General features: G+C 42.1%; 1 protein-coding gene across 3 annotated transcripts in view; it reads right to left on the minus strand.

Moving 5' to 3' along the window:
• Positions 1–228: 228 nt before the first annotated feature.
• The window catches only part of LOC120297518 (glycoprotein Xg-like), a 93,561-nt gene continuing 66,845 nt past the window's right edge, over positions 229–26,944 (minus strand). For 2 of the 3 annotated variants that reach the window (XR_005553816.1, XM_039320239.1), the window contains one exon: positions 229–862. Coding sequence is in view for 1 of the 3 variants with exons in the window: in XM_039320239.1 (XP_039176173.1) it covers positions 642–862 (221 nt within the window). In the remaining 2 variants the exon portion in view is untranslated. Of the gene's footprint in view, positions 863–12,368; positions 12,477–26,944 lie in introns of all 3 variants that reach the window. The other variant, XR_005553818.1, reaches the window with a different exon arrangement.

Consider the following 26,944-nt stretch of genomic DNA (forward strand, 5'->3'; position numbering starts at 1 on the left):
TGCCTTCTGCCATAACTCAAAATCAAAATAAGCCAACCATGCTCAGTTCAACAGACCCAAAAAAGGTGGACACAGAAACCAAGCTAGGCACAGGAAACACAATGGGAATGGGAGACACAGAAAAGGAAAACAACTGGGAACATATATAAAGGGGTTTATGAGCGCAAATTTTCTGTCAGCTTTCCTACCGGACTCTTGAAGAAAAAGGAAGACATGAAGGCACCTTGATTCAATCAGCTCCAGTTTACTTTGAGGTAAAGCGATGATTCAACACAGACCTCTAGAAAACAGACTCTGTGCTATACAAAGTTTGCGCTGGGAGCAATCGCCTCCCAGCGCTGCTTAAATATACTTGTGCTAATGCTAGCCCACCTCCACCTAATTAGTTATCAGCCACACCCCTGCCACACCTTTGCCCAATAAACCACAACCCCATCCATCCATCATCTCCCAACTCCACCCTCCTGTCTCCCAATCAGCACCCAGCAGCAATCAGGGAAAGCAGCTACTACATCTGTGGCTTTCCTGGGATGCCCTGCCCCGGCAATGCATTCTTCGGGCTACTGCCCATTAGCTGTTCGCCGGCTTTCTGCTCATCAGCTGTTCGGTGGCTCAACCTTATTCTGCACAGGCGCGGCAGCCTATCTGCGCATGCATGGCGTCCCATGCTTTCTGGAACTGCCCGTCAGCTGTTTCAGCAGCCACAATGCCCGTCGGAGGATCCGCGGCTTGTACTTTCTTTCCAGGACGGTGAGCTGCTTTGGATCCTCTGCTGGTTCTCCTCCTCCACCACCATGCTGCCCCCCTTTCATGTGTCGAGCCCGGGAGGGCTGGACAGGCGGCTCCTCTACCAGGTGTTCTCCTGGAAGTAGGCAAAACATATAGTTAGGTTGGTGTTGTGGATGTTGGCACATCTCCCCTCCCCACTGGCTTCTAGGGATGTTTTTGGTGATATCTGTATACTAATTGAGGGGCATTAAAATCTGCCTCCCCCACCCATGATGCCTTGGATATTGGGTATACCTTCCAATATACTAGGTACTGTAACCGGCCCTTTCGTGCTGTCCCCCCTTTCATGTGTCGAGCCCGGGAGGGCTTGACAGCTGGCTTGCAGTTCAACTTGGATGGCATTTTTCCCCAGGGTCTCCCTCCTCTGCACTGTCTTTTAGCAAGGTTGATCTCGGCTTCCTCTGCCAGGATGTACCAATCTTGCAGTCAGTGTGGATCCTCTCGGGAAAGGCAGGCATCATATAGGTCATAGTTTAGTCCATCTTTGAAATGGCTAAGTAGGATATCCTCTGGCCTGTTCAGCTTACTAGCCAGGGTCCAGAATTCTTGAGTATACTCTGTCACTACTTGTCTGCCTTGCTTCACAATCTTTATTCATTCATGGCCTTTCCAGTCAGCTAATAGGTCCTCGAACCGCCATCTGAGGAAGAACATGAATTGGTTGAAGTTCAGTAGCTCCGGGGCATCAGCGTTGTAGAGATCCATCACCCAGTCTGCTGTGATGCCATCCAGGGCGGCTTGCATGATGCAAACCCTAGCCCTGTCAGTGGGAATGTCTCAGCCATACTCCTCCATGTAATACAGTATCTGGGTTCAGAAAACTCCCAGGCATCGTGGCTCTCCCCGGAATTTCACATCTAATGGAGGGAACTTTTGGATAGAGTGTTGCCTTTTCTTCTGCTTGTGCCATCTCCCTTCTTGGTCTGCAGCTTCTGTGCGGCAGGGTGTGGCGACAGTAGCCGTGACATGTTCGGTGGTTCTACTTGATGAGCCCAGGACCTCAGCTTCAGATTCCCCTTCAGTGTCTTTCTTCCTGCAGCCCAGGCGGATGGTGCCTGCGTAGGGCTCGGGTTTCTCCTCCTTCAGGGAATCCAAAGCTATTTTCATCATGCTGATTGCCTGTTCCAGTAACCAGCTCAAATGCCCTGAGCGATCTTCCTTGTCTTCACTGAGGTGGTGGGATCTTTCCATTTCTTCCTTCCAACCTGGCTGGTGGCTGCCTCGTCTCAGTGTCACCTCCTCACCTTCTTCTCCCAGTCATCCTTTTTTCCAACACCCATTGACCACTGAGGCTTATGGCAGCACACTTCCACTACCTCTTCTTCCAATGAGCTGGAGGACTCAGAACTGGATAGCTAGTAGGGGTGCAGTTAGCAGGAGGGGTCTCCCTTCACGATGGATTCTTCCTTCCCTGCTCTGTTATCTGACAAGGTCTTGTGAAGTCCCCCAGTAAGGGCTTTCCGTCTGGGCTGACAATTACTGCAGATCCTGTCTAATATCAGGGCCCACTTCAAACCCTCATCCTAAGAAAATAGAACTCGTGGAAGCAGTTTCTTCCAAAAGGAGCTTTTATTAGGAGAAGTTGATAGCAGGCATAATAGACAGGATCTGAGGGTTTCCCATTCAGATCGATAGGTTAAAAGTGTCCCAAGAAATCCCCACCCCATAGTTCATATGGTCAGTTCAAACAGGCCAATCCCCAGGTGTTAAGTCCATTGTGGGAAAAAGGAGATAACATCAGGCCATCTTGGTGCAGCAGAGATGTTTTGTCAGCTTTTCGCACCTTCCCTCGTGAATGTTGAGATAAACCAGTTGCTGGAGGCGCATTCCTTTCTTCTCCCCTCCTTACTAGCTGACAGCGATGGGAGAGATAGTTCACAGAAGAAATATGCAGAAAACAGCAAAGTGTTAGATTGTAGCGATAGAGGAAGTCAAGGCAATAAACCCGCAAGCATTCCCCTCTCCCCTCCAGGAGTATGGCAGAACCCAGGGAAGAAGAGAATACGTTTTAGGTTAGCAAGATAGAAAAGGGGACCATTAGGATATGGGTTCTCTCAATAGCATTCCTTGCTAACAGTAAAGGAAATAGTAGTTAGTTATGGCAGACTTTGGTCACCTTATCACTCAATTTTAGTCCACACATTCTTAAGCTTTTTTTATCCAAGTTAGTTTATTTAATCTAGAGACTGTTTTGCAAGCTAATCTACTATGGCTTATATTCCCTTAACTAGGAGATATACTGATGTATGCATACTTAAAGTTGCTACTCAAATGTGACTTAATTGGCATTGAATTCTGGCAGCTTTTCCCCCAAATAAATGGACAAAAAAATTTAAAGGTTTTCAGAAAATGTCATTAATTTCTACCAAACTTCCAAACATTTGGATAACTGAAAATTGTGTTGCTTACTGTTGAGTAATGATGGACAAGAATGCACTATTTTAGATGGAATCAACTCCTGACTCCCCCCCTCCTTTTTTATTTTAAAAAAATATGTTTTATTGAGTTTTTTTTTACATATCACCATCAATATTTGGTAAAGTTATTCCAATAAAATTAAGGAAAACATTTTTTCAAGAATTAAATAAATTGGTCACTAAATTTATATGGCAAAGGAAAAACCCAGGATTAAATTAAAACTCTTGCAAGATATGAAAGATAAAGGGGGATTGGCGTTACCAGAGTGGGAAATATACTACCAAGCATCGAGCTTAACTTGGCTAAAACAATGGATGGAATTGAAAAATACCAGAGTTTTAACAATAGAAGGACATGACTTGCAAGCGGGGTGGCATGCATTCATATGGGATGAAAAATATAAAATACACAGATACTTTCAAAGATACATAGTTAGGAATGCATTGCTACAGACTTGGGGAAAAAAATAAAACAAAAGCATTATATAAGAATTCCAATGTGATTATCCCCAACAGAAGCTCTGAAACACCCAAACCTACTGGATATAAATAAGATAATTAGATACAAGGAATTAGTAAACGAACAGGGAAATCTGAAAACAAAACAAGAATTGGAACAAGATATAGGCAGAGAGATTGACTGGTGGACATTTACACAAATTCAATCTAAATATACAGAGGACAAAAAATTATATGAAATACAAAAAGAGCTGCAAGAATTGGATAAAATTATACATGGAACAGAAATAAAATTAATTAGCAATTTATATAAATACTTATTGAGATATAAAATGGAAGATGAGGTTGTCAAAGACACAATGATTAGATGGGCAAAAAATTTCGGATATAATATAGAATTGGAGAAATGGGAAAAATATGGGAAACAAACATAAAATTGACTATGTCTGCGGCATTCAAGGAAAACCAGTTGAAGATGTTTTACAGATGGCATCTTCCACCAGCAAAGCTTGCCAAGATGTCCCAGAACAATTCGCCAACATGTTGGAAATGTAAAACAGTATATGGAACATATTATCATATATGGTGGACATGCCCAGTTGCGAAAAAATACTGGACTAAAATAAAAAGATGGATGGAAGAAATAATAGACCAACCCATAGACTGGAAACCAGAGATCTTTCTGCTGGGTATTTTAAACAGAAAATATAGTAAAGAAATACGGTACTTAATTCTACATATAACAACGGCAGCAAGAATAGTATATGCACAGTTCTGGAAAAATGAAAATATACCATCAGAGGAAGAAGTGATAAGAAAAATCCTGGACTATGCTGAGATGGGCAAATTAACAAAAGAGATAAAAGAAAAGGAAGACACAAAGTACTATCTAATATGGAATAAGTGGTATGATTGGTTGGAGATTAGAAATAATAAATGAGAATAAATGTGGAAAGGTCAAAAATGGAAAATGTGTGTATAATAATGTATAATATGTATTATTTTTAGTATGAAGTATAGTATGAAGGAAGAAAAATGCAAACAAAAAACAACAGGATAAAAAGAACAAATATATCTAAAGAAGAATAAGGGGGGAATGTAAATAATAGAAGATTAACGTTACGAAATTGCTGTTAAAAAAAGGAGGAGTGTGTATGTGTGTTATGTTTTGTTGTTTTAAAACATAAAAATATTTTATATATATATATATATATATATATATATATATATATATATATATATATATATATATATCCAAATTTCTTTTTCTGACAAAGAATTAAAGAATTAAATTGGGAGACTAAGATGGCCATTTCGAGCTCATTCTGTTCTCGTCAGTTAGCCTGCTATCAACTTCTCCTAATAAAAGCTCCTTTTGGAAGAAACTGCTTCCACGAGTTCTATTTTCTTAGGATGAGGGTTTGAAGTGGGCCCTGATATTAGACAGGATCTGCAGTAATTGTCAGCCCAGACGGAAAGCCCTTACTGGGGGACTTCACAAGACCTTGTCAGATAACAGAGCAGGGAAGGAAGAATCCATCGTGAAGGGAGACCCCTCCTGCCAACTGCACCCCTACTAGCTATCCAGTTCTGAGTCCTCCAGCTCATTGGAAGAAGAGGTAGTGGAAGTGCGCTGCCATAAGCCTCAGTGGTCAATGGGTGTTGGAAAAAAGGATGACTGGGAGAAGAAGGTGAGGAGGTGACACTGAGACGAGGCAGCCACCAGCCAGGTTGGAAGGAAGAAATGGAAAGATCCCACCACCTCAGTGAAGACAAGGAAGATCGCTCAGGGCATTCGAGCTGGTTACTGGAACAGGCAATCAGCATGATGAAAATAGCTTTGGATTCCCTGAAGGAGGAGAAACCCGAGCCCTACGCAGGCACCATCCGCCTGGGCTGCAGGAAGAAAGACACTGAAGGGGAATCTGAAGCTGAGGTCCTGGGCTCATCAAGCAGAACCACCGAACATGTCACGGCTACTGTCGCCACACCCTGCCGCACAGAAGCTGCAGACCAAGAAGGGAGATGGCACAAGCAGAAGAAAAGGCAACACTCTATCCAAAAGTTCCCTCCATTAGATGTGAAATTCCGGGGAGAGCCACGATGCCTGGGAGTTTTCTGAACCCAGATACTGTATTACATGAAGGAGTATGGCTGAGACATTCCCACTGACAGGGCTAGGGTTTGCATCATGCAAGCCGCCCTGGATGGCATCACAGCAGACTGGGTGATGGATCTCTACAACGCTGATGCCCCGGAGCTACTGAACTTCAACCAATTCAAGTTCTCCCTCAGATGGCGGTTCGAGGACCTGTTAGCTGACTGGAAAGGCCACGAATGAATAAAGATTGTGAAGCAAGTAGTGACAGAGTATACTCAAGAATTCTGGACCCTGGCTAGTAAGCTGAACAGGCCAGAGGATATCCTACTTAGCCATTTCAAAGCATTTACTGGGGGAAAAGAACTTCCTGTCAGATGCACATCTTGCATGCCCCAACATAACAGCACGAGGGCCACCGACTCTAAACCGATGATGGTAGAATCACAACTGGCAGTGCCAGTAACCACCAGAGCCCAAGCTAAATTAAAACCACAGCTGGGCAGCCAAACCGGAATTGAATTCCGGAAAAGTTTGGAAACAGATGAATGGTTCCAGAAAAACAAAAATGTGTGCACAATGAGAGACGGGTTGCCTTGGGTAGGGGAAAAGTTATATATATCAACAACTCAAAGAGTCACATTCATGCAGCTTTGCCATGACACAAAATCAGCAGGGCATTTTGGATTTGTAAAAACTTTACGCTTAATTAAACGGCAATTTTGGTGGCCATCCATAAAAAAGGACATAAAAAGTTACGTGGCCAGCTGCCCAAAGTGTGCAACTGCAAAGAGGTTGCAAGGGAAATCTCCTGGACTGTTACAAACAGTGGCAAATCCCTCAGCCCCCTGGAGGGAAATAGCCATGGATTTTATAGTGGAATTATCAGAAGGCAATGGGAATACTGTTGTCTGGAAGGTCAGAGACTTGTTTTCCAAACAGGTACACTTCATCTCTTCCCAAAAGCTTCCCACCGCAAAAGCCTTAGCGAAACTTTTCGTCCAGCACATTTACAGATTGCATGGGGCACCCCAACACATCATATCTGATAGGGGAGTGCAATTTATGTCTGTATTTTGGAAGGAATTTTTATCCCTCTTAGGGACCACTCAGGGACTGACATCTAGCCATCACCCACAAGGGGATGGACAGACAGAACATTGTCACTCAGTACTTGAGCAATATTTAAGATGTTTTCTTAGTTTCCAGCAGTCCGATTGGGCGGACTTACTCAATTTCGCAGAAGTTGCCTACAATAATGCAGTCCACTCCAGCACAGGTTACACTCCTTTTCAAATAGCCACTGGTCAAAGTTTCAACCCCATGCCAAAACTAACCCCAAAGGAACCGTCGATCCCATCACTGAAAGAATGGATGGAACAATTACAAAACACCTGGCTAATAGTTAGAAAAGCACTAGATGAAGCTAGGCAGGCATACAAAGCACAAGCCAATAAAAAAAAGGTTGAGCCTACACCATTCATCATAGGAGAAATGGTGTACTTATCTACAAAATACCTAAAATCCCTACAACCCTGTAAAAAACTTGAACCAAAATATATAGGGCCTTTTCCAATTAAAAGAATCATAAACCCAGTAACAGTAGAATTAGAATTACCAAAAAACTCAGGCAAATACACCCAATTTTTCATTGCAGCTTGCTGAAAAGAGAGTGTCAGTCACCTTTATGGCCAAAAATCCCACCACCACCACCTCCAATCATGGTGGAGAGCGAACAACACTTTGAAATAAAGGAAATCCTAGACTCTAGGAGATATCATGGAATGACTCAGTACCTAGTTGCATGGAAACACCTCCCTGCCTCACAAAATGAGTGGGCCCATAAATGTCATGTCAGAGCCCCGAAGCCATTAAAGAAGTTTCACACAGAGTATCCTAACAAGCCTGGCTAACTTTTATACCTGTTTTGTTTTCTTTCAGGTGGATCTATCTTATTTTTAAGGGGACAGGATATCAGAATCCAATTATATTTCATCTCTAGTTATCGACTATGGAAACCCCCATTTCTGCACTCTCTGGATTCTGTCATAAGATGAAGGGGAAGGGGAGGTGAACAAAGGGGTTTTATGGCGCTCACTTCCTTCGGTACAACTTCAAAGGATTTGAATGTGGATATGACCAAAATGACTAAATCATAACAATATGGCCATAACCTTTCATCTACTCCTTTCTGAAGTCTCCCTTCCACCAGCAGTGAGGAAAAAGGGGATGGAATTGTAACGCCTGGGATTGTCGCTGGAAAGATGATGGGGTGGGGTGGGGCTGTTGGGGACCCCTTAAAATCTTGAGCCGTAGGGATTGGGCCCCAGGTCCTGTCTAGAACACCTGCAACCATTTTCTCTTAATAAAGGATGTCTGTTGGAAGAAATATTCCAAGAGTTCTGTCTTCTTAAGATGCAAAGTGGGATGGGTCCTTACATATTTTCTATAGTTCCATATTCCACATAGTAGCTTTCCTTGGTTTTCTCTTCTTCCAATAATATTCTATTTTATCAACCTTAAATTAGTACATTTCTTGATAGTTTAGAAGATAACAATTAAATATATACAAATATCCTCCACCTCTTTATTAAGCTTCTTTTCTAATTAAACATCTAGATCACCTTATCTTAGATCCTGTTTTTAGAGTTCTCATTTAAATGTATTTTCCCCTCAGTATTCAAAAGAAAACGTTTTTACTTGTTAAAATTTTCTTAAAGTTAATTACACTTATATATTGAAGTCTTTTTCCTCATATGAACCATCCCAATACTTACATTTTTCATCTCTTGAAACAGAAAGAACAAAGTGCAAAAATAATATATTGTCTAAAAAAATATTCCTCTTAAACTAGAATACATTTATAATCAATGTTTCATTTTTTAAGCATATTCAAGTCTTCAAAATCCATTGTATTTAAGTATTTAGTACATTTCCCTCATATAAATCATCCAAACATTTTTGTATTTCTCATATCATAGGCAAAAAATACTTTATTGCTTAAGGAGCCTATCCCTCCTAAGCTAAGATTCATTTGTATTCAAAATTTTATTTCTTTAACTGTATTCAAGCAAGTACTTAATCTTTAAGTATTCCACCAAACAAGTCCCGTCATCTAATTTCTTAATTCTGGCTTTAGCCCCTTTTTTTGCCAAACATTTTCCTAATCAGTATGTTCCATTGAACCTCAAGATCTTCCCATAGTTTTGTAGATGTTGTTGTCAGTACAAAAGATAAGTTAATTAGAGTGTTTTTGTGGGAATATTTCTTAGAGATCTTTTTTCTTTTTTTCTCTCTTAGTTTCTCCCATCATCTTTTTTTCTCTCAAGTTCTTGGCATCTTGACATATAGGCTATGTCAGGATCCAGTTATATTTCCTTTCTATATATCTTCTCTGATACAAAACCAATTCTTACCCTCTCCTGAATCCTGCCATACTCCTAAGGGGGAGGGGGAGTGTGCATGAGTGTTTTATTACTTTCACTTCCTCCATTCGCTACAAAGTAACCTTTTGTTTATTCGCCTTGGGTCTGCTAACCATCACAATGTAACCATTAGCCTTTTAACTTATGCCCCTCTGAACTTCTCCTCCTTACCGGCCAGCTAGAAAGGGTGTATGTGAAAAGATACAGCCTCCAGAATCTGGTTTATTAATCCATCATCAAAATAAGGTGTGAGGAGCTGTTGAATGATTGTGTACAATGGAGCCGGATTGATGTTATCTTTCCTGGATTTAACACCTAGAAATCTGCCAGTCTGAATCGCCTGGAAGAACTGTGGGGTGGGGGCTGCTTAAGGACACTTTAAAACATCGATCTGTAAGGAAATCCCTCAGATCCTGTCTATCATGCCTGCTATCAATTTCTTTTAATAAAAGTTCCTGTTGGAAGAGACCGTTTCCAAGAGTTCTGCTTTCTTAAGATGTGGATTGAAGTGGGTCTTTACAGGTTATCTTTTCCATGTCCAGTATTTCCTGGAAGCTTTTCTCCATCTGGATTGCATCACAGTTCCTTCCATTTGTCAACACTGCTAGCATCAGATGTTCTTGCTTTGACAACATATGAGATGCAGCCATTTTCCTTTGTATGTTTTACTCTTAGAATTAGAGTTAGAATTAGATGATACTGGGGAGGGAGGGCGAGGAATGTGCATGGGAGTTTAGTTAGACATAACAATATTGTAACGAGTGTGAGAACCAAGGTTTTTTTTAAAATAAGAGATAATAAGAAATGGCGGGTTGAAGAACTGGAGGGGAAACCTGCATTTCAAACTAATTGGAGAATTTATGATTTATGACTGTTAATTAGAGGAGGGAATTGTGCTTTGATACTATGTGCTCAGGGGATGGGAATTCAGATTTTGGCTTTGTCTATGTACATGCCAATGTTATGCTACTTGAATAAAGATTCTTTAAGATAAACAATGCCTTAAAGTTCTTTGAAGAGTTTCATCTGTCAGAACCATGACACCATTATTAAATTCCATCTTTAAGTTTCTTTCCACTAGTTTATGTTCAGTTATCTGCTTTACTTAATCTCTCTCTCTTTTTGTTTTCTGATCATTTATTTGTTGTGATGTTAAATTGAGAATGTATTCATTTAAGTTTTCAAATTTATTTTTAATTTTCTCATGGTTTGAAATTAATGTCATTTGTATTTATTGTAACATAACATACATTTCCTCCTAGGAAGTATTTATTTTTCCTTGATTTGTTCTTTCTGCAGACCTCTGATGCTCCATAATGATCAAAAATCAAAGTTTTCCTTTATCTGCCAACCACTTTAAAGTCACAGTTTAAACTAATTGGAGAATGTTTAAAAAGTATTTATAATCCAGGACGATCAATTTTTTTCTAGGTTTTATAGTTCTCGCTTTGTAGATAGTTCACAATCTTTTCTTTTCTTTTATTTCAGCTGTTCTTTGTTTAGTTAAAGCTTTGAAGATCACAATAATACGTTTTTGGGGGCTGTATATTTAGGGCAGTATTTTCATCCACCACTAGATGCCAGCACCAGCTCATTTTTCAGTTTTCAAAACAAATAATTACCATTTATTTCCATCAATAATTTTTTGCCAGGAGAATCATAACATAATCCATCGATTTCACACTTCCCACATTTATTCTTATATTGATTTCATTTCTGTGTAATTCTATTCCCCATAAATTTAATTCACCACTTCCATTTAGAAGAGGGTAGAGCAGAAATCCCCCCTCTCACTCTTGGAGGATTTTTATTTCTGGTTTTTTTTTTCAGGAAATCAATCAGGGAAAAGAGAGAGAATCAGTATTCTTACCCAGTTCAATCACGCTGTTTATGATCATGCTTAATTTAATACTTTTTGTCTTTGGCTGTATGTAGCAAGCTAGACTCATGAATGATGCTAGCCTTTCTTCTGCTGGTTCCTGGAGAGCCTTCCCTGGATGTACAGATCAATCGCCATCTTTCCACGACCGGCGGGGCTTCTCTCCTTCTTTGCCACCTCTTCAGGGTGGCTTTGGGCCCATTTAGGGTCCCCAAACAGAGAGAAATCAGCCATAGGGTGTGGAGCCCCGTGATCCCTTGGCTGTTGCACAAACTGTGCAAAACCAGAAGCCCTTGACTCCCCCCTTTTTTAAATGAAATTATTTCAGCAATTTAAAAAGTAATTTGGTTTATAAATTCTATTGGACATTATAAAATGAAAAAGAAAGCACAAAGAAACATTTTAGGGTAATTAGACTGTTACAGAAACTCTATTAGTTCTGTTGATATTTGTCTTATTCCCAAAGGTCTGTTTTTATCAAAAGGAAAAATTAGCTTTTAAGTACTGAAGGCTGTAAAACAGATCCTTCATAGAGAACAATTTTGTTTCACATATAATATGTGGACGAGGCTTTCCACAAAAAAAATATTTCCCAATCTGCTAATGCAGCATTTTCAATATAGCAAAATTAATTGATGAAGATGTGCAGCAATGAAAAACTTTCACATATTGTTCCTGGAAGACTCACTAGTTTCTGTAGAAGTTCCCTTAAAACCAATATCAATGTTTGAAAATTTACAGGAGGACAAAAGAAATGGTTATTACACAATTTAATGGTTGCCAACAAATGTTCCTCTGATACAGCAAAGCTATAATGACAAATATGCAACGGCCTGAAGATCTTCAGTCTTTTTCTATGTTTAAAGTAACATTTGATTGATTGGTGGAGTATTAGCCATTATTGGTGGAATAATTCAGTGGTGGGATTCAAATAAGTGAACAACCGGTTCTCTGTGTGGATGCTACTTCCAGAACTCCATTCTGGGCATGGGCAACAAAACATTAGCTACCGGTTATGCCGAAGTGGTGCGAACTGGCTGAATCCCACCACTGGAATAATTTGAAATGTAGACTGCCTGTACCAATGTATAGTTTATTATTTTTATCTATTGTTAAGCAAATGGCTGTAATTAATGGTATAAGAAGACTAAATATACAGTACATGTAGCCAATATAATTAGTATGGTACAAATTATACTTCATAAATATATAGTTTTTCTTTCTGCTTTCTTTTTTCTTGTTCATTTAATATCTATAAAAATAGAAAAATTATACCTACCCACCCATTCACACATACTCACTAATAGCAACAACAGTTTTCCAATGTTCAGTCATAATATAATCAGAAGAGCACCACCCATCTCAGGCAAAGAAAAGGAGTTTCAGAATTTTGATAGAAATTCTAAAATCTGCAAAAGTCAAAAAGGAATCTTCAAAAGAAATATCTTTGAAGAACTATGTCCTTCCCCCAAAGCAATCCCAATAGGACTAAACTCAATCAGTGGGTACAGAAAGCTGAGCTATTTTGGGGCATCAGAAGATAGGAGGGAAAGGAAGTGAGGAGGGAAATCCCAAACAGTCTGTGGTGCACTGCAGCATTCTGCTCCAGGTCTTCTTGGAGCTGATTAATAATATCAATTTGAAAGTCACAGTGTTTAGAATCAATCCACTGCATGTGGATGAATTCACTTTAGTAGGAAATTCTACAGCTCATTGAAACAAAAGGGAGTTTGGAAAACTATTAACAGATGAATTGTTACGGCTTTTCTCTGGCTACAGATCCCATCTTACTTAGCATAAATTTCTGTAAAAAAATAAATAAAGCATATTTCACAGGTCAAGCTGATGTTTTCTATACCAACATTCTAAAAGAGAAAAAACAAATGATTCTTTTCACATGAGTGAAAGAAGATTTCATCTTTCAACTCCTGCAGTCTGTTTCCCTGGCTGATTTTATGTTTGTGGCATCTCTACCGCAACTCTCCCTGCTTCCCTGCATGCATCATTCTCATCAGCAGACCTCCAAGTAGTTTCCTGGATTGGTGAAAATGGGCAGCAGAGATCCTGTAGCATTAAAAAGAACAAGACTGAAATACAAACACCATGGCTTTTATGCAGCAGGCATTTGCTTGTTTTGATAGCAAAAAAACACCATGTGTTTTATGAACTCCCTGCACACCTTGGCAAAAATAACTGAGGTGAAATCCCCCACAGGCTTTAAGGACACACAGAGAAATAAAAGGAGAAAGACAAAGAAAAGAAAAAAATTGCACAGTTTCTCAAAAGGCTCAGCCATCATTATTCTATGCTTGGCCATTTTAAGAATCCCTTTCGCAAATCAATTGTTGCTAGGTGAGAATGGCTGCCTTGTGGGATGAATTTTATCTCACAGCAGTATTTCTATCAGCTCTGCTGTTGAATTCATTTAATGACATACACTAGAGATGCAAGCATCTTTAAAAGGACAGTTGAAAGGAATAAGTATTGCATTATTGCACTGAGGTTCTGACAGAATAAGAAATGCCACAGCATCCTCTGATCACTGAGATCAGTGGGCAGCCTTCTCTTTCAAGAGCTGACAGAATAAAAGGAAAAGTAACAGCCATCAAATCAAATTCCTGAAGGGGGACCCTATGGACTTAAAATCCCAAGGGGGGCTACCAGAATCAAGAATAGAAAAAGCATCCATGGGAGAGGAAAAGGGACCACCAGAAATACCAGAGGAATACAGAGACCTTGCTGAGGTTTTCAGTGAGGAGAGGGTGAATGAGCTCCCCCCCCCACCGACCCACAGACTGTACCATTGAATTCAAGCCTGGGGCAAAACTCCCAAAGCCCAGATTATACTCCATGAGCCCAAAGGAGAAAGAGGAAATGGAAAGATTCATAAAAAAAAACCTAGAGAGAGGTTTCATTGAGCCAGCCAACCCTAAAGTGGCTGCCCCGGTCCTTTTTAGAGAGAAGAAGGATGGCTCTTTACACTTATGTGTGGATTATAGGGCCCTGAATACAATCAGTGAAAGCAACCTATACCCTCTTCCCCTCACGAAAGACATGCTGTCACACCTCTCGAAAGGGAAAAAATTTTCTACACTAAACCTAACGGAAGCTTACTATTGTGTGAGAATTAAGGAAGGGGACGAATGGAAGACCGTATTTAATTGCCCCATGGGGTGCTATCAATTCAAAGTCTTGCCATTTGGATTACAAGGGGGCCCTGCAGTCTTTATGCAATTAATCAATGACGTTCTAAGGGACCACCTGTTCAAGGGGGTCCTTGTTTACTTGGACGACATTCTTATCTTCACCAAAACAAAAGAGGAACATGTCAACCTTGTCAGAACAGTTTAAAAAAAACTGTGAGCCACCCACCTATGTGCCAAACTCTCAAAATGCGAATTCCACCAGGAAAGGATAGACTACCTAGTTTATCGCATATCCCCCCAGGGCGTTGAAATGGACCCAGAGAAGGTCAGAGCAGTATTAGTTTGGGCACCACCCCGCACAAGAAAGCAACTACAAAGTTTCCAGGGCTTTGCAAACGTTTACCGCCAATTCATTCTCTCATTTGCCCAGATAGCCTTGCCCCTCACTAACTTACTAAAAATGAAGGGAGCATCCTCAGTAAAACTTAGCCAGCCACTAACATGGACAATGGAGTGCCAAGCAGCGTTTGAGAGATTAAAGAGACTTTTTTCTGCCAAACCAGTACTAAGGCACCCAGACATGGATAAGCCCTTCGTAATATAGGTGGATGCAAGTGATGTGGCAGGGGGGGGCTGTTCTATTACAAGAAAACGAGGATGGGGTATTGTATATTTGCATATACATCCAAGAAACTCACGGAAACAGAACAACGCTGGCCCGTATGGGAGAAAGAGGCATACAGGATACATTGGGCATTAGTCACGTGGCGACAGTTCCTGGAAGGCAACAAAATCCCCTTCCAGGTGTGGATTGATCACAAAAATTTGGAAGCCCTGAAAATGCCCAGGAAACTCAATCCCAAACAAGCCCGCTGGTCCCAGCATTTTCACCAGTTCCAATTTAAGCTCAAACATTTACCAGGGAGAAAGAACTTCCTGGCAGATGCACTATCTCGCATGCCCCAATATAACAGCGCACGAACCACAGACTCTAAACCAATAATGGCAGAGTCACAACTGGCAGCACCAGTAACCACAAGAACCCAAGCTAAATTAAAACCACAACTGGACAGCCAAACTGGAATTGAATTCAGAAAAAGTTTGGAAACAGATGAATGGTTCCAGAAAAACAAAAATGTGTGCACAATGAGAGACGGGGTGCCTTGGGTAGGGGAAAAGTTATATATATCAACAACCCAAAGAGTCACATTCATGCAGCTTTGCAATGACACAAAATCAGCAGGGCATTTTGGATTTGTAAAAATTTTACGCTTAATTAAACGGCAATTTTGGTGGCCATCCATAAAAAAGGACATAGAAAGCTATGTGGCCAGCTGCCTAAAATGTGCCACTGCAAAGAGGTTGCAAGGGAAATCGCCAGGACTATTACAAACAGTGGCAAATCCCTCAGCCCCCTGGAGGGAAATAGCCATGGATTTTATAGTGGAATTGGCAGAAAGCAATGGGAATACTGTTGTCTGGACAGTAAACAGGCTTGTTTTCCAAACAGGTGCACTTTATCCCTTCCCAAAAGATTCCCACTGCAAAAGCCTTAGTGAAACTTTTCGTCCAGCACATTTACAGATTGCATGGAGCACCCCAAAGCATCATCTCTAATAGGGGAGTGCAATTTACATCTGCATTTTGGAAGGAATTTTTATCCCTTTTAGGAACCACTCAGGGACTGACATCTAGCCATCACCCGCAGTCGAATGGTCAATCGGAAAAATCGAACTCAGTACTTGAGTATTTGAGATGTTTTCTTAATTTCCAGCAGAACGATTGGATGGACTTACTCCCTTTTGCAGAAGTTGCCTACAATAATGCAGTCCACTCCAGCACAGGTTATACTCCTTTTCAAATAGCCACCGGTCAAAGTTTCAACCCCATGCCAGAATTAACCTCAAACGAACCAAGGATCCCATCACTGAAAGAATGGATGGAACAATTACAAAACACCTGGCCAATAGTTAGAAAAGCACTAGAAGAAGCTAGGCAGGCATACAAAGCACAAGCCGATAAAAAAAGGGTTGAACCTACACCGTTCATTATAGGAGAAATGGTGTACTTATCTATAAAATACCTAAAGTCCCTACAGCCCTGTAAAAAACTTGGACCAAAATATATAGGGCCTTTTCCAATTAAAAGAATCATAAACCCAATAACAATAGAATTAGAATTACCCAAAAATCTCAGGCAAATACACCCAATTTTTCATTGCAGGTTGCTGAAAAGAGAGTGTCAGTCAACTTTATGGCCAAAAATCCCACCACCACCACCTCCAATCATGGTGGAGGGCAAGCAACATTTTGAAATAAAGGAAATCCTTGACTCTAGGAAATATCATGGAGCAAATCAGTACCTAGTTGCCTGGAAACACCTCCCTGCCTCACAAAATGAGTGGGTCCATAAACGTCATGTCAGAGCCCTGAAGCTATTAAAGAAGTTTCACACAGAGTATCCTAACAAGCCTGACTAACTTTTATACCTGTTTTGTTTTCTTTCAGGTGGAACTGTCTTATTTTTAAGGGGGCAGGATGTCAGAATCCATTTATATTTCATCTCTAGTTATCAACTATAGAAAACCCCATTTCTGCCTTCTCTGGATTCTGTCATACGATGAAGGGAAGGGGGGTGAACAAAGGGGCTTTTTGGTCCTCACTTCCTTCAGTACACTGAAGGATGTGGATATCACCAAAAGGACTAACCATAACAATGGGGCTATTACCTTTCATGTACTCCTCTCTGAAGTCTCCCTCCAGCAAGCAGTAAGAAAAAGGAGGTGGTAGTGTAATGCCTGTCGCTGGAAGTAGGGGTGATTGGGTGGGGCTACTGGGGAACCCCTTAAAACCTTGAATGGGAGAGCTTGGACCCCAAGTCCTGTCTAGAACGCCTGCAACCATTTTCTCTTAATAAAGGATGCCTGTTGGAAGAACTATTCCAAGAGTTCTGTCTTCTTAAGATGCAAAGTGGGGTGGGTCCTTACAAGTGCTCTTCAACATCTTCATTAATGATTTGGATGAGGGGATAGATGGGGAAATCCTAAAATTTGCAGATGACACTAAGCTGGCAGGAATAGCCAACACTCCAGAAGATAGGCTTAAGATACAGAAGGATCTTGACAGACTTGAACATTGGGTGCTATCCAATAAAATGAAATTCAATGGTGAAAAAAGTAAGGTTCTACATTTAGGCAGTGCTCTTTTTCTAAAAAAAAAAAAAAAAAAAAAGGTGCCGGAACTCACACATGTATACAATCCACCTTGCCTACCCTACAAGGTTCCATCCAAAAAAGGTGCCAGAATCCATTCTGGGTGTTCTATGAAAAAAAAGCCCTTCATTTAGGGAAGAAAAACCAAATGCACAGGGCACGGGTCGGCAACCTGTGGCTCCAGTACTGCATTTGGCTCTTTGAGGGGGCAAGTCCACATGAGACAGAGAGAGAAAGAGGAAAGAAAGAGAGGGGGAGAGGAAAGTGAAAAAGAGGAAAGAGAAAAAAGATAGAGAAGAGAGAGAGAGAGGAAAGAGAAAGAGGAAAGAGAAAGAGAAGAGAAAGAGAGGAAAGAGAGAGGAAAGAGAACTATACGTCTCCCCCGTATAGTTACAATGTCCTGAACAATGATACCATATGTCCAGAGAGTATCAGAAGCGACAGTGCACATATTAGCACCTTATAACATCAAAGTGGCTCACCGACCCGACCAAACACTTTGGATGAAAGCAATGTGTCCCAAGGAACCGCTACCAAAGGAAGAAAAGTCATCGGTCATATACTGCAAGGATTGCCAATGTAACTATACAGGGGAGACGGCCAAATGGATAAAGACCAGAATACATGAACACAGATCGGCTGTCAGAAGGCAGGAGCAGTATTCCCAAATATGGACACATATGGTTAACAATGGGCATTCATTTGATTTCAAGGGAGCAGAAGCCATTGCCCAGGATGCCTCAAAGGAGTATGCCTGCTGAAGGAGGCCTGGCTCTCCAACATGGACTCGATCAATCAATGCATAGAATTGCCCCTTGCGTACCAGACATTAAAAAACACACGAGGAGCAAGTCAGGATGCAGATGGCACTTGCCAGAGGCAGAACCAGAACTGGGGAAGGCAGTCATCGCATGGCTAGGCAAAGAAAGGATAGGGATGGATGGTGAAATATTGGAACCACGGATGGATGGATGGATGGATGGATGGATGGATGGATGGATGGATGGATGGAGTGAAAAGGAGGGAGGAAGTGAGCACGGGGAATGGTCGATGTTGCTGGATCCAGGCGTGCGGTCTAGGATGACAACTGAAAGAGAGGGAGGGCAAGGGAAGGATAGGGGCAACAAGGAGGAGAAGGGATGAATCTGGGGTTGGATTATCGAGCAGACCAGCTGACCATGGACAGACGGGGTGGGGTGGTAGGATGCGTCAGGGGGAATTAGAAGGGTTGGCAAGGACGGAGCATGGAAAGCTGGAGTTGCATTCAGATCAGTGTCAGCAGGGGGGAGGTGACTATAAGGGGACATTAGGAATGCTGGACCTGGCTGTATGACCCAAAATACATAGGATAGGGATACCAAAAAAGATAGGATTAGCCAAGAGGGGAAAGGAGGGGGAAAGGGGTGAAAAAGGGGGGGAGGTTGGACTCAAAGAGGAGCCGGTGGATAGTCCAACTGATCGTAGGCAGACAGGGCAGAGAGACAGGACATGATCATGCACACGCACAGCCAGGTGTGAAAGGAAATTGGGGGAGATAAGGCTAACAAGGACAAGAGGGGCTGAGCCTAAAAGCGAGCCGATAGGCATCCCCACTGGTCGTGGGCAGACGGAGCACGAAGGATGAGGCACGATGGAGCGTGCACACGCCCGGGGGTGGAGGAAAATTGGAGAAAAAAACCTGACAAGAATGGATGACAGAAGGCAGGAACCGCGTGTAGACCAACGGGCTAGAAAGGAAGGGAGTGCTGATGGCAAGCCTTTTGGAACACTGTATCTGAGTGTGCAGCCTGGAATGAGCAAGAGAAAGCGGTTGGAGAGCACATCGGCAGCAATGGTGCTGGGAGGGAGGAGATTGAGAAGGATGAGAGAGGGGAAAGGTGTGGAATTGGAGGGCAAAAAAAGAGAAGGTGGGACAACCAAGGCAATTACGGTTAGCTAGGAAGGATGGTCCTATCACACTGGCAATGAGTAGCAGTTAGGCCAGAAAGGTGTATAAAAAGAATCTCCCCACCCCCTAAGCTTTACTCTGAGGACGCTGGCAGGGGACCAGCGAAAGCTAAGTTGTTTCTTTTAATATTGTAAATAGTTGTTTTTATTGTTTTTAAATATCTTTTTAGCAATACACAACTGGTTTATACCTCTCCCAGAGATTGAAGGCTGTGAGAGGGATCTTGGAGTCCTAGTGGACAATCACTTAAATATGAGCCAGCAGTGTACTGCAGCTGCCAAAAAAGCCAACACAGTGCTAGGCTGCATTAACAGAGGGATAGATTCAAGATCACATGAAGTGTTAATACCACTTTACAATGCCTTGGTAAGGCTACACTTGGAATACTACATCCAGTTTTGGTCATCACAATGTAAAAAAGATGTTGGTAGTACAGAGAAGAGCAACAAAGATGATCAAGGGACCAGAGGCTAAAACATATAAGGAACGATTGCTGGAATTGGGAATGTCTAGTCTAATGAAGAGAAGGATGAGGGGTGACATGATAGTACTGTTCCAATATCTCAGGGTTGCCATAAAGAAGAGGGAGTCAAGCAATTCTCCAAAGCACCTGAAGGCAGGACAAGAAGCAACAGATGGAAACTAACCAAAGAGAGAAGCAACCTAGAACTAAGGAGAGATTTTCTGATAGTTAGAACAATTAATCAGTGGAACAACCTGCCTCCAGAAGCTGTGAATTCTCCAGCACTGGAAGAGACTGGACAGCCGTTTGTCTGAAATAGTGTAGGGTTTCCTGCCTGAGCAGGGGGTTGGACTAGATGACCTCCAAGGTCCCTTCCAACTTTATTATTGTTGTTGTTGTTGTTGTTGTGATTTTGACACCTCTGTCCTAAGAAGCCATAGATTAAATATGATCCAGTGCAGCTGCCAAAAGAGCCAATGCAATATTGAGCTGTATCAACAGAAGTATAGTGTCAGAATCATAGAAAATTAAACTTTTATCTGTTCTGTACTGGTTGGGCTGCTCCTGGAATACTGTGTCTACCTCTGGTTTCCATAGTATAAAACAATCAAGAACTGGAAATAGTGCAGAGAAGAAACAACAGAGATTGTGAAGAATTTGAATTCTACATCCTATGAAGGTTAAAGGAAGTGGGTGTAAGGACCCACCCCACTCTACATCTTAAGAAGACAGAACTCTTGGAATATCTCTTCCAACAGGCATCTTTATTAAGATAAGATGGTTGCAGGCATTCTAGACAGGATCTGGGGCCCAAACCCTACCATTCAAGGTTTTAAGTGTTCCCAAGCAGCCCCCACCCCAGCGTCCTTCCAGCGACAATCCCAAGCGTCACATTTCCACCCCCTTTTCCTTTCGACCAGCATAAGGGGGACTTCAGAGAGTAGTAGATGAAAGCTGATGGGCCATATTGTTATGGTCAGTCCTCTGGGTGAGACCCACATTCAGTCCCTTTGACGTTTTACTGAAGGAAGTGAGAGCCATAAAACCCTTTGCTCATCCCCCTTCCCCTTTGTAGTATGACAGAATCCAGAGAGGGCAGAAATGGGGTTTTCCATAGTCGATAATTAGAAATGAAATATAATTGGATTCTGACAGTGGATATATTTAGTCTAAAGAAGAGAAGTCTCAGAAAAGACATGATAGCATTCTTTCAATACTGCACTTAAAATACCATTACAGAGAAGAGTGTGTGCTCCCTGAGAATAGGACAAGAATCAATGGTAGAAGCTTTACAGAAGAGTATGAAAACTTGAAATAAAGATTGTCAGCCTCACTTTTGGGGGTCGAACGATGCTTTCACAGGGGTCGCCTAAGACCATCGGAAAACACATATTTCCGATGGTCTTAGGAACCGAGACACTAGTGAGAATTTCTGCTCAAGGCTAGCTCTGGCAGCCAGCTCGGGCAGACAGGAAAGCAGCCGCCTCAGCAGCATGGCGGGGCTGCACTACCCATCACAGAGCAGCTACTGCCGCATTGCCACGGCTATGAACCTCCTGCTTGGCGTCTTTCAGGTCCTCTTGCCTGGCTTCTGTCTGGGAGAAGCACAGGGCCAAGGTAAAAAAAAAAAAAAAGCCTGGTGAAATACTCCCAAGGGGTAGCGTCGATCTGTAGCGGGAGGTGAAGGGGATGGGTGGGTGGGAGGGGGTCGACCAGAAGGGAACCGGGTCTGATAAGGGCGAAAGTTGAGTGAGGTTTTCCCCCTTGCCACTCTCTCCGCCTCCCTTTGTGCAGTGGTGTCTCTGGCTGCTGCCTTTCCAGTCGCCGAGAAAGGGAAAAAAAGAGTCATGAGCGAGTTCCCCTTTCTGCCTCGTTGCTTAAAGATTTTTTTTAAAACAATTGCTAGTTCAGAAGTCCTCGGGGCTTGGTTGCACGAGCTTGTGGCAGATCAGTAAATAAAGGGGTGGGGGAGCCAAATCACCTAAGGCGTTTGCACCCTGAACGTGTGGACGCTGCTTTCATGACTTGCCACCACCGCCCCCTCTCTTCCTGCTCTGCTCTAACAATGCGCTGCTGCTGCTGCTGCTGCTGCTGCTGCTGCTGCTGCTGGCTGAGCTGAGTTGAGCTGTGGTGCCGAGCCGGTCCCCACGTCTCCTGGTTGCCTGGCTGCGTTCCGCCCAGAGCCTCCCTGTGCCGCCCGGCCCACCTCCCTCGCCGTCGGAGGGCATCTGTGTGTGTCTCCAGACCTTACTGGACTACCATTCCCAGCAGCCCTAAAAAGCACTGTGGAAGAGTGGGGAATGCTGAGAGTTGCAGTTCATCACCATCTGGAAAAACATGACTCTACAAAGATCCTTCCTTCCTTCCTTCCTTCCTTCCTTCCATCCATCCATCCATCCATCCATCTCCTTCCTTTCTCCTTCAATCTCTCCTTGCTTCCTTCCTTCCTTCCTTCCCCCTCAATCTCCTTCCATCTCCATCTCCATCCCTTCCCCTTCAATCTCTCTCTCTCCTTCCTTCCTTCCTTCCTTCCTTCCTTCCTTCCTTCCTTCCTTCCTTCCTTCCTTCCTTCCTTCCTTCCCCCTTCAATCTCCTTCCTTCTCCATCTCCTTCCTTTCCCCTTCAATCTTCCTTCTTTCCTTCCATCTCCATCTCCTTCCTTCCCCTTCAATCTCCTTCCTCCTCCATCTCCTTCCTTTCTCCTTCAATCTTCCTTCCTTCCTTCCTTTCCCCTCAATCTCCTTGCTTCTCCATCTCCTTCCTTTCCCCTTCAATCTTCCTTCCTTCCTTCCATCTCCATTTCCATCACTTCCACATCAATCGCTTTCTCCTTCCTTCCTTCCTTCCTTCCTTCCTTCCTTCCTTCCTTCCTTCCTTCCTTCCTTCCTTTCCTCTTCAATCTCCTTCCTTCTCCATCTCCTTCCTTTCCCCTTCAATCTTTCTTCCTTCCTTCCCCTTCCCTCCCTCCCAACGTTTTTGAGCAAGGAAGAGTAAGCTTCTCCAGCGAGCATTGCTATATTGTTTTTGTGATTAATCACTATGCTTTAATTATGTTCAATTCGTAACAATGAAAATACACCCTGCATATCAGATATTTACATTAGTAGAAGTAGTGTATACCTTTTTTAATGAAAATTATCAGCACTTTTGATAAGTGACGTCATCAAAGTAAACAAACCCACATGCTGATTACGTCAGCAGGTCATGTCCCTAAATGGAAGTGAAGTGCTCAGCCCCCACCCTCCGGATGTGACGTTTTGGCTTAATCCCATCAAGATTGGCAGTCAATCCTCTGGGTGCATGATTAGGTTAATCCTAGACTAATTCTATGGACATTCAAAACCAAAAAGAGCTAAGTAAAGTGAATAATTAGCAGAGGCCTGTGTTTTTGGGAAACAAGCCCTACTTTGGGGAGCTGTGAAATAAGAAATAAAAAAGGCTTTTTATTTCTAATCATTCTAGCCTAACGATGCTTTTAATTTTTGTGGAGTTTTAAAAATCAGTGCCTCAAAAGCTGGGGGAAAAGAAGCCCCTGAAAGGCAGCCAGAGCCTGTATTTAACCCCTTTTTTTCTAAAAGATATTTTTTTCTAAAAGGTATTTATTTCTAGGTGGCTTTAAAAGCATTTCCTCGAATGCAGGGGAAAAAACAAACAAACCACAGCCCCTTTTAAAACCCACAGCTGGTTTTTACTTTTGTAAAAAATCTAAAGACACATATTTTGCCATTTGCACCCTGAATAAAATTTATTCTGCCCCCTCCCCCCTATAGCAAAAGACAAGGAATATTAACAGAAATTAAAATGCTCACAAGATGCAAGCAGCCAACCAGGCTCACAAGAGGCAAGCAGCCTTGCAATAGGGTTTTAAAACTTGTTCAGGCATGTCAGGACCATGATTCTGGGCATGCGTGTTTCTGTCTGTCTGCTAGTAAAAAAAAGGGGGGGGTTAGGCCTTGTTTGGGACATGCCGGGGCATGTCATGCTCCCCGTGATCTGGTCATGCGCAATGCTCAAGGGCGTGTCATTGCAAGGGGCAGGGGAGTATGTGCGGGGGCAGGGACATGCCCGGGCATGTCATGCTCCCCATGATATGGGCATGCGCAACGCTCAAGGGCGTGTCATTGCAAGGGGCAGGGGAGTTTGTGCGGGCAGGTCTGAACAGCTAGCAATTTAAACCCAGCAGTCTTTTGAAGATGTCAACCTCTAATTCCAAAGCTGTTTTTACACCAACAGCAAAAGATAGCGTCGGACACTCTGATACAAGGCCCCAGCCAGCAGAATGCAACAAAATCTGTTGCAGGGGTTATGATAAAGAAAATGTTTTATTCAGACTTGTTTTGCATGACTGTAGCATGGTGTGTTGTAACTTTAACGATGAGATGCAGAGTACTTACCGGACAGCCTGTGAAATGGTGAATGATACTACATTATCTCCCAGCAATGGTAAGTAAATATGTTTTTATTTATGTAAATGCTGCTGGAGCGGATACACCACTAACAGGATGTGCTTTATATTTTGCAGACTCTGAATTAGTAATACCTAGACAGCAAACACTTCAAGACACCCCGCTTTTATATTCCTGTGGTAATCGTTGTGGTCACAAAGCTTCTGCAGATTTTTCTGATCTAGACTATAACAGGGATTATGAGCTATCCCAGAGACCACGCTATCTACCCTGTGAGTTAAAGAGCTGCAATTTGTGTAAAGACTGGTTTGCTTGTGATTGCGGACATGATTTGTAGGGCATAGGCAGGTCAGAGTATTGTAAAATAGTGTGTTATAGTCCTTTATCTTTTGATTCTGATAGTGGTGATGAGGGATATTTTTCTGATGGCGGAGCCATGCACCCTCTGAATTCTGTATAACCAATAAAAGACTGTGTTAATGTCAACACTTGAACATTTGTCAGTGGTCTTTCAGTATAATGATGTATGAAAAGCTTTTAAGCCATATTTATTATACACCGGGATGTGTAGGGCGTTATGGAGGTGTGAATACCCTTTTTCAGGAAGCTAGAAAACATGATAAAAACCTGACCATGAAGCAAGTCAAGATGTGGCTGTCAGGGAAAGACGCTTATACGCTTCATAAGCCTGCAAGAATTAATTTTCCTAGAAATAAAACAGTAGTGTCTGGCTTAGATCATCAATGGCAAGCTGACCTCATAGATGTCTCCAAAGTTTCTAAGGAGAATCATGGAAAAAAGTACATCTTATCAGTTATCGATGTGTTATCTAAATATGCCTGGGCCTCCCCTTTATCTGATAAATCAGGGAGGGAAGTTACATCCGCCTTCCAAAATATCTTTCAAACAGGATGTGCACCCCGAAAATTACAGACCGATGCAGGGAAAGAGTTCTTGAATATTCCGCTGAAGAAACTTTTAGCACGTTACGGCATTCATCATTTTGTCACTCATAGTGAAACTAAAGCAGCTGTTATAGAGGGGTTTAATAGAACCCTAAAAAACAAACTCTGGAGATATTTCACAGCTAGAAATACCCATCGGTATGTGGACATTTTAGCAGATACTATTCAGGGGTACAATAACACTTACCATTGTAGCATCAGGACTGCTCCTAACATCGTAAATTTGTCTAACGAAAGGGGTGTGTGGATGAGACTTTATGGGGTAGCTTTAAAAAGGAAAAGAAAGGAAAAATGTCTTAAGATGGGAGATCATGTCAGGGTATCCAGACTGAAGGGTAAGTTTGAAAAGGGCTATCAGCAAACCTATACGGATGAGATATTCATCGTCAAAGAACTGCAGACAAGGGGGGGAAGTGGTGTATAGATTAAATGATTACACTGGTGACCCTGTAAAGGGGGCTTTTTACTTTGAGGAGCTCCAAAAGGTTCCTGCTGACCAACAGCGCATATATAGAATAGAGAAAATTATCCAAAAAAGAGGGCGGGGGGGACTTCTGGTGGTTAAAGCGGTGGAGATGGCGGCTACTTTGTAGCCGTCCTCCTGAGAAGGTGTCAGATCCGCGGAGCACAGCGTTTACCAGCTGGCCCGCGGCTCGCAATCCCCTTCCCGGGCGAAGGGAAGGGGTAGAGATCGCATGAATAGAGGTAGAACCTCTTAACTCTCCCTGGATTTTTATTTTTAGGGGGGTAGAAAGAGGGTTCCCTCGGAGTTCATTGCCTTCTCCGCCTCTCAGCTGTCTTTGTTTCTTCGGAAACAAAGCGAGACGCCGCTACCATCTCCGTACTTAAAGAAACCGTGAGTAATCTTAAACCGGACAGAACTGTTTAAAGGATTTTATTTATAGTTTAGCTTTATTTTATTTTTTTTTAGTTTATTTAGTTTATTTAGTATGTGCTGATTTTTTTTTATTTTTTTGAGCTTTCTCTTTTTTTTTTTTGGGCGGAAAAGTGAGAGTGAAAGTAAAATGGCGTTTTGAAAGTTTTTTCCTTTAAAAGACGGATCGGCTGAATTGTTGTTTAATACTGCTTTTTTTTTACTTTTCTACTTTTTTATTCTTGGTGACTTTTAGATTGATCTTATTTTATTCTATTTTATCTTATTTTTAATTTTTTTTTTGGATTACTTATTTTTATCGGTATTTTTAAGAAGAAAGGAAGATAAATTAAAATGGCTTCAAAACGACAACCAGCTACTGCAGCTTCTAAAGTAACTTCTTCTCCTGCTACTTCTACTGTGCAACAACAACTTAAAATAATACCCTCAGTGCAGCAACCTAAATCCACTCCACCTTCACCTCCCCCATCTGGCACATCAGCACAAGACATTAAAGAAATAATGGTAAGTGCTGTTTCACAGTTTAGGGAGGAAATGAAACAACTTTTGGACCAGAATAAATCTGAAACTAAGGAGGAATGAAGAAAGAGATGAAGGAGCTTTTAGAACAGAATAATGCTATTTTGAGGGATGATATACTTCTAGCTCTATCTGGAATGGCCTCAGTGGTTGTGAAGCTGGACTCCAGAGTAGAGGAAATTGAAGAAACAGTTGAACTTTTGGATTATAAATTTCAAGATATGGAGAAAAAAGTGGAGACTTCACAAGATGATATTCTTATGTTCCAGTATAGACAGATGGAATATGCTTTGAGAATAAGGGGTCTGAAAGAAGATAAAACTC

The sequence above is a fragment of the Crotalus tigris genome, unplaced genomic scaffold (genome assembly GCF_016545835.1).
Source record: "Crotalus tigris isolate CLP2741 ecotype Arizona unplaced genomic scaffold, ASM1654583v1 scf7180000023627.613776, whole genome shotgun sequence".
Classification (NCBI taxonomy): Eukaryota; Metazoa; Chordata; class Lepidosauria; order Squamata; family Viperidae; genus Crotalus; species Crotalus tigris.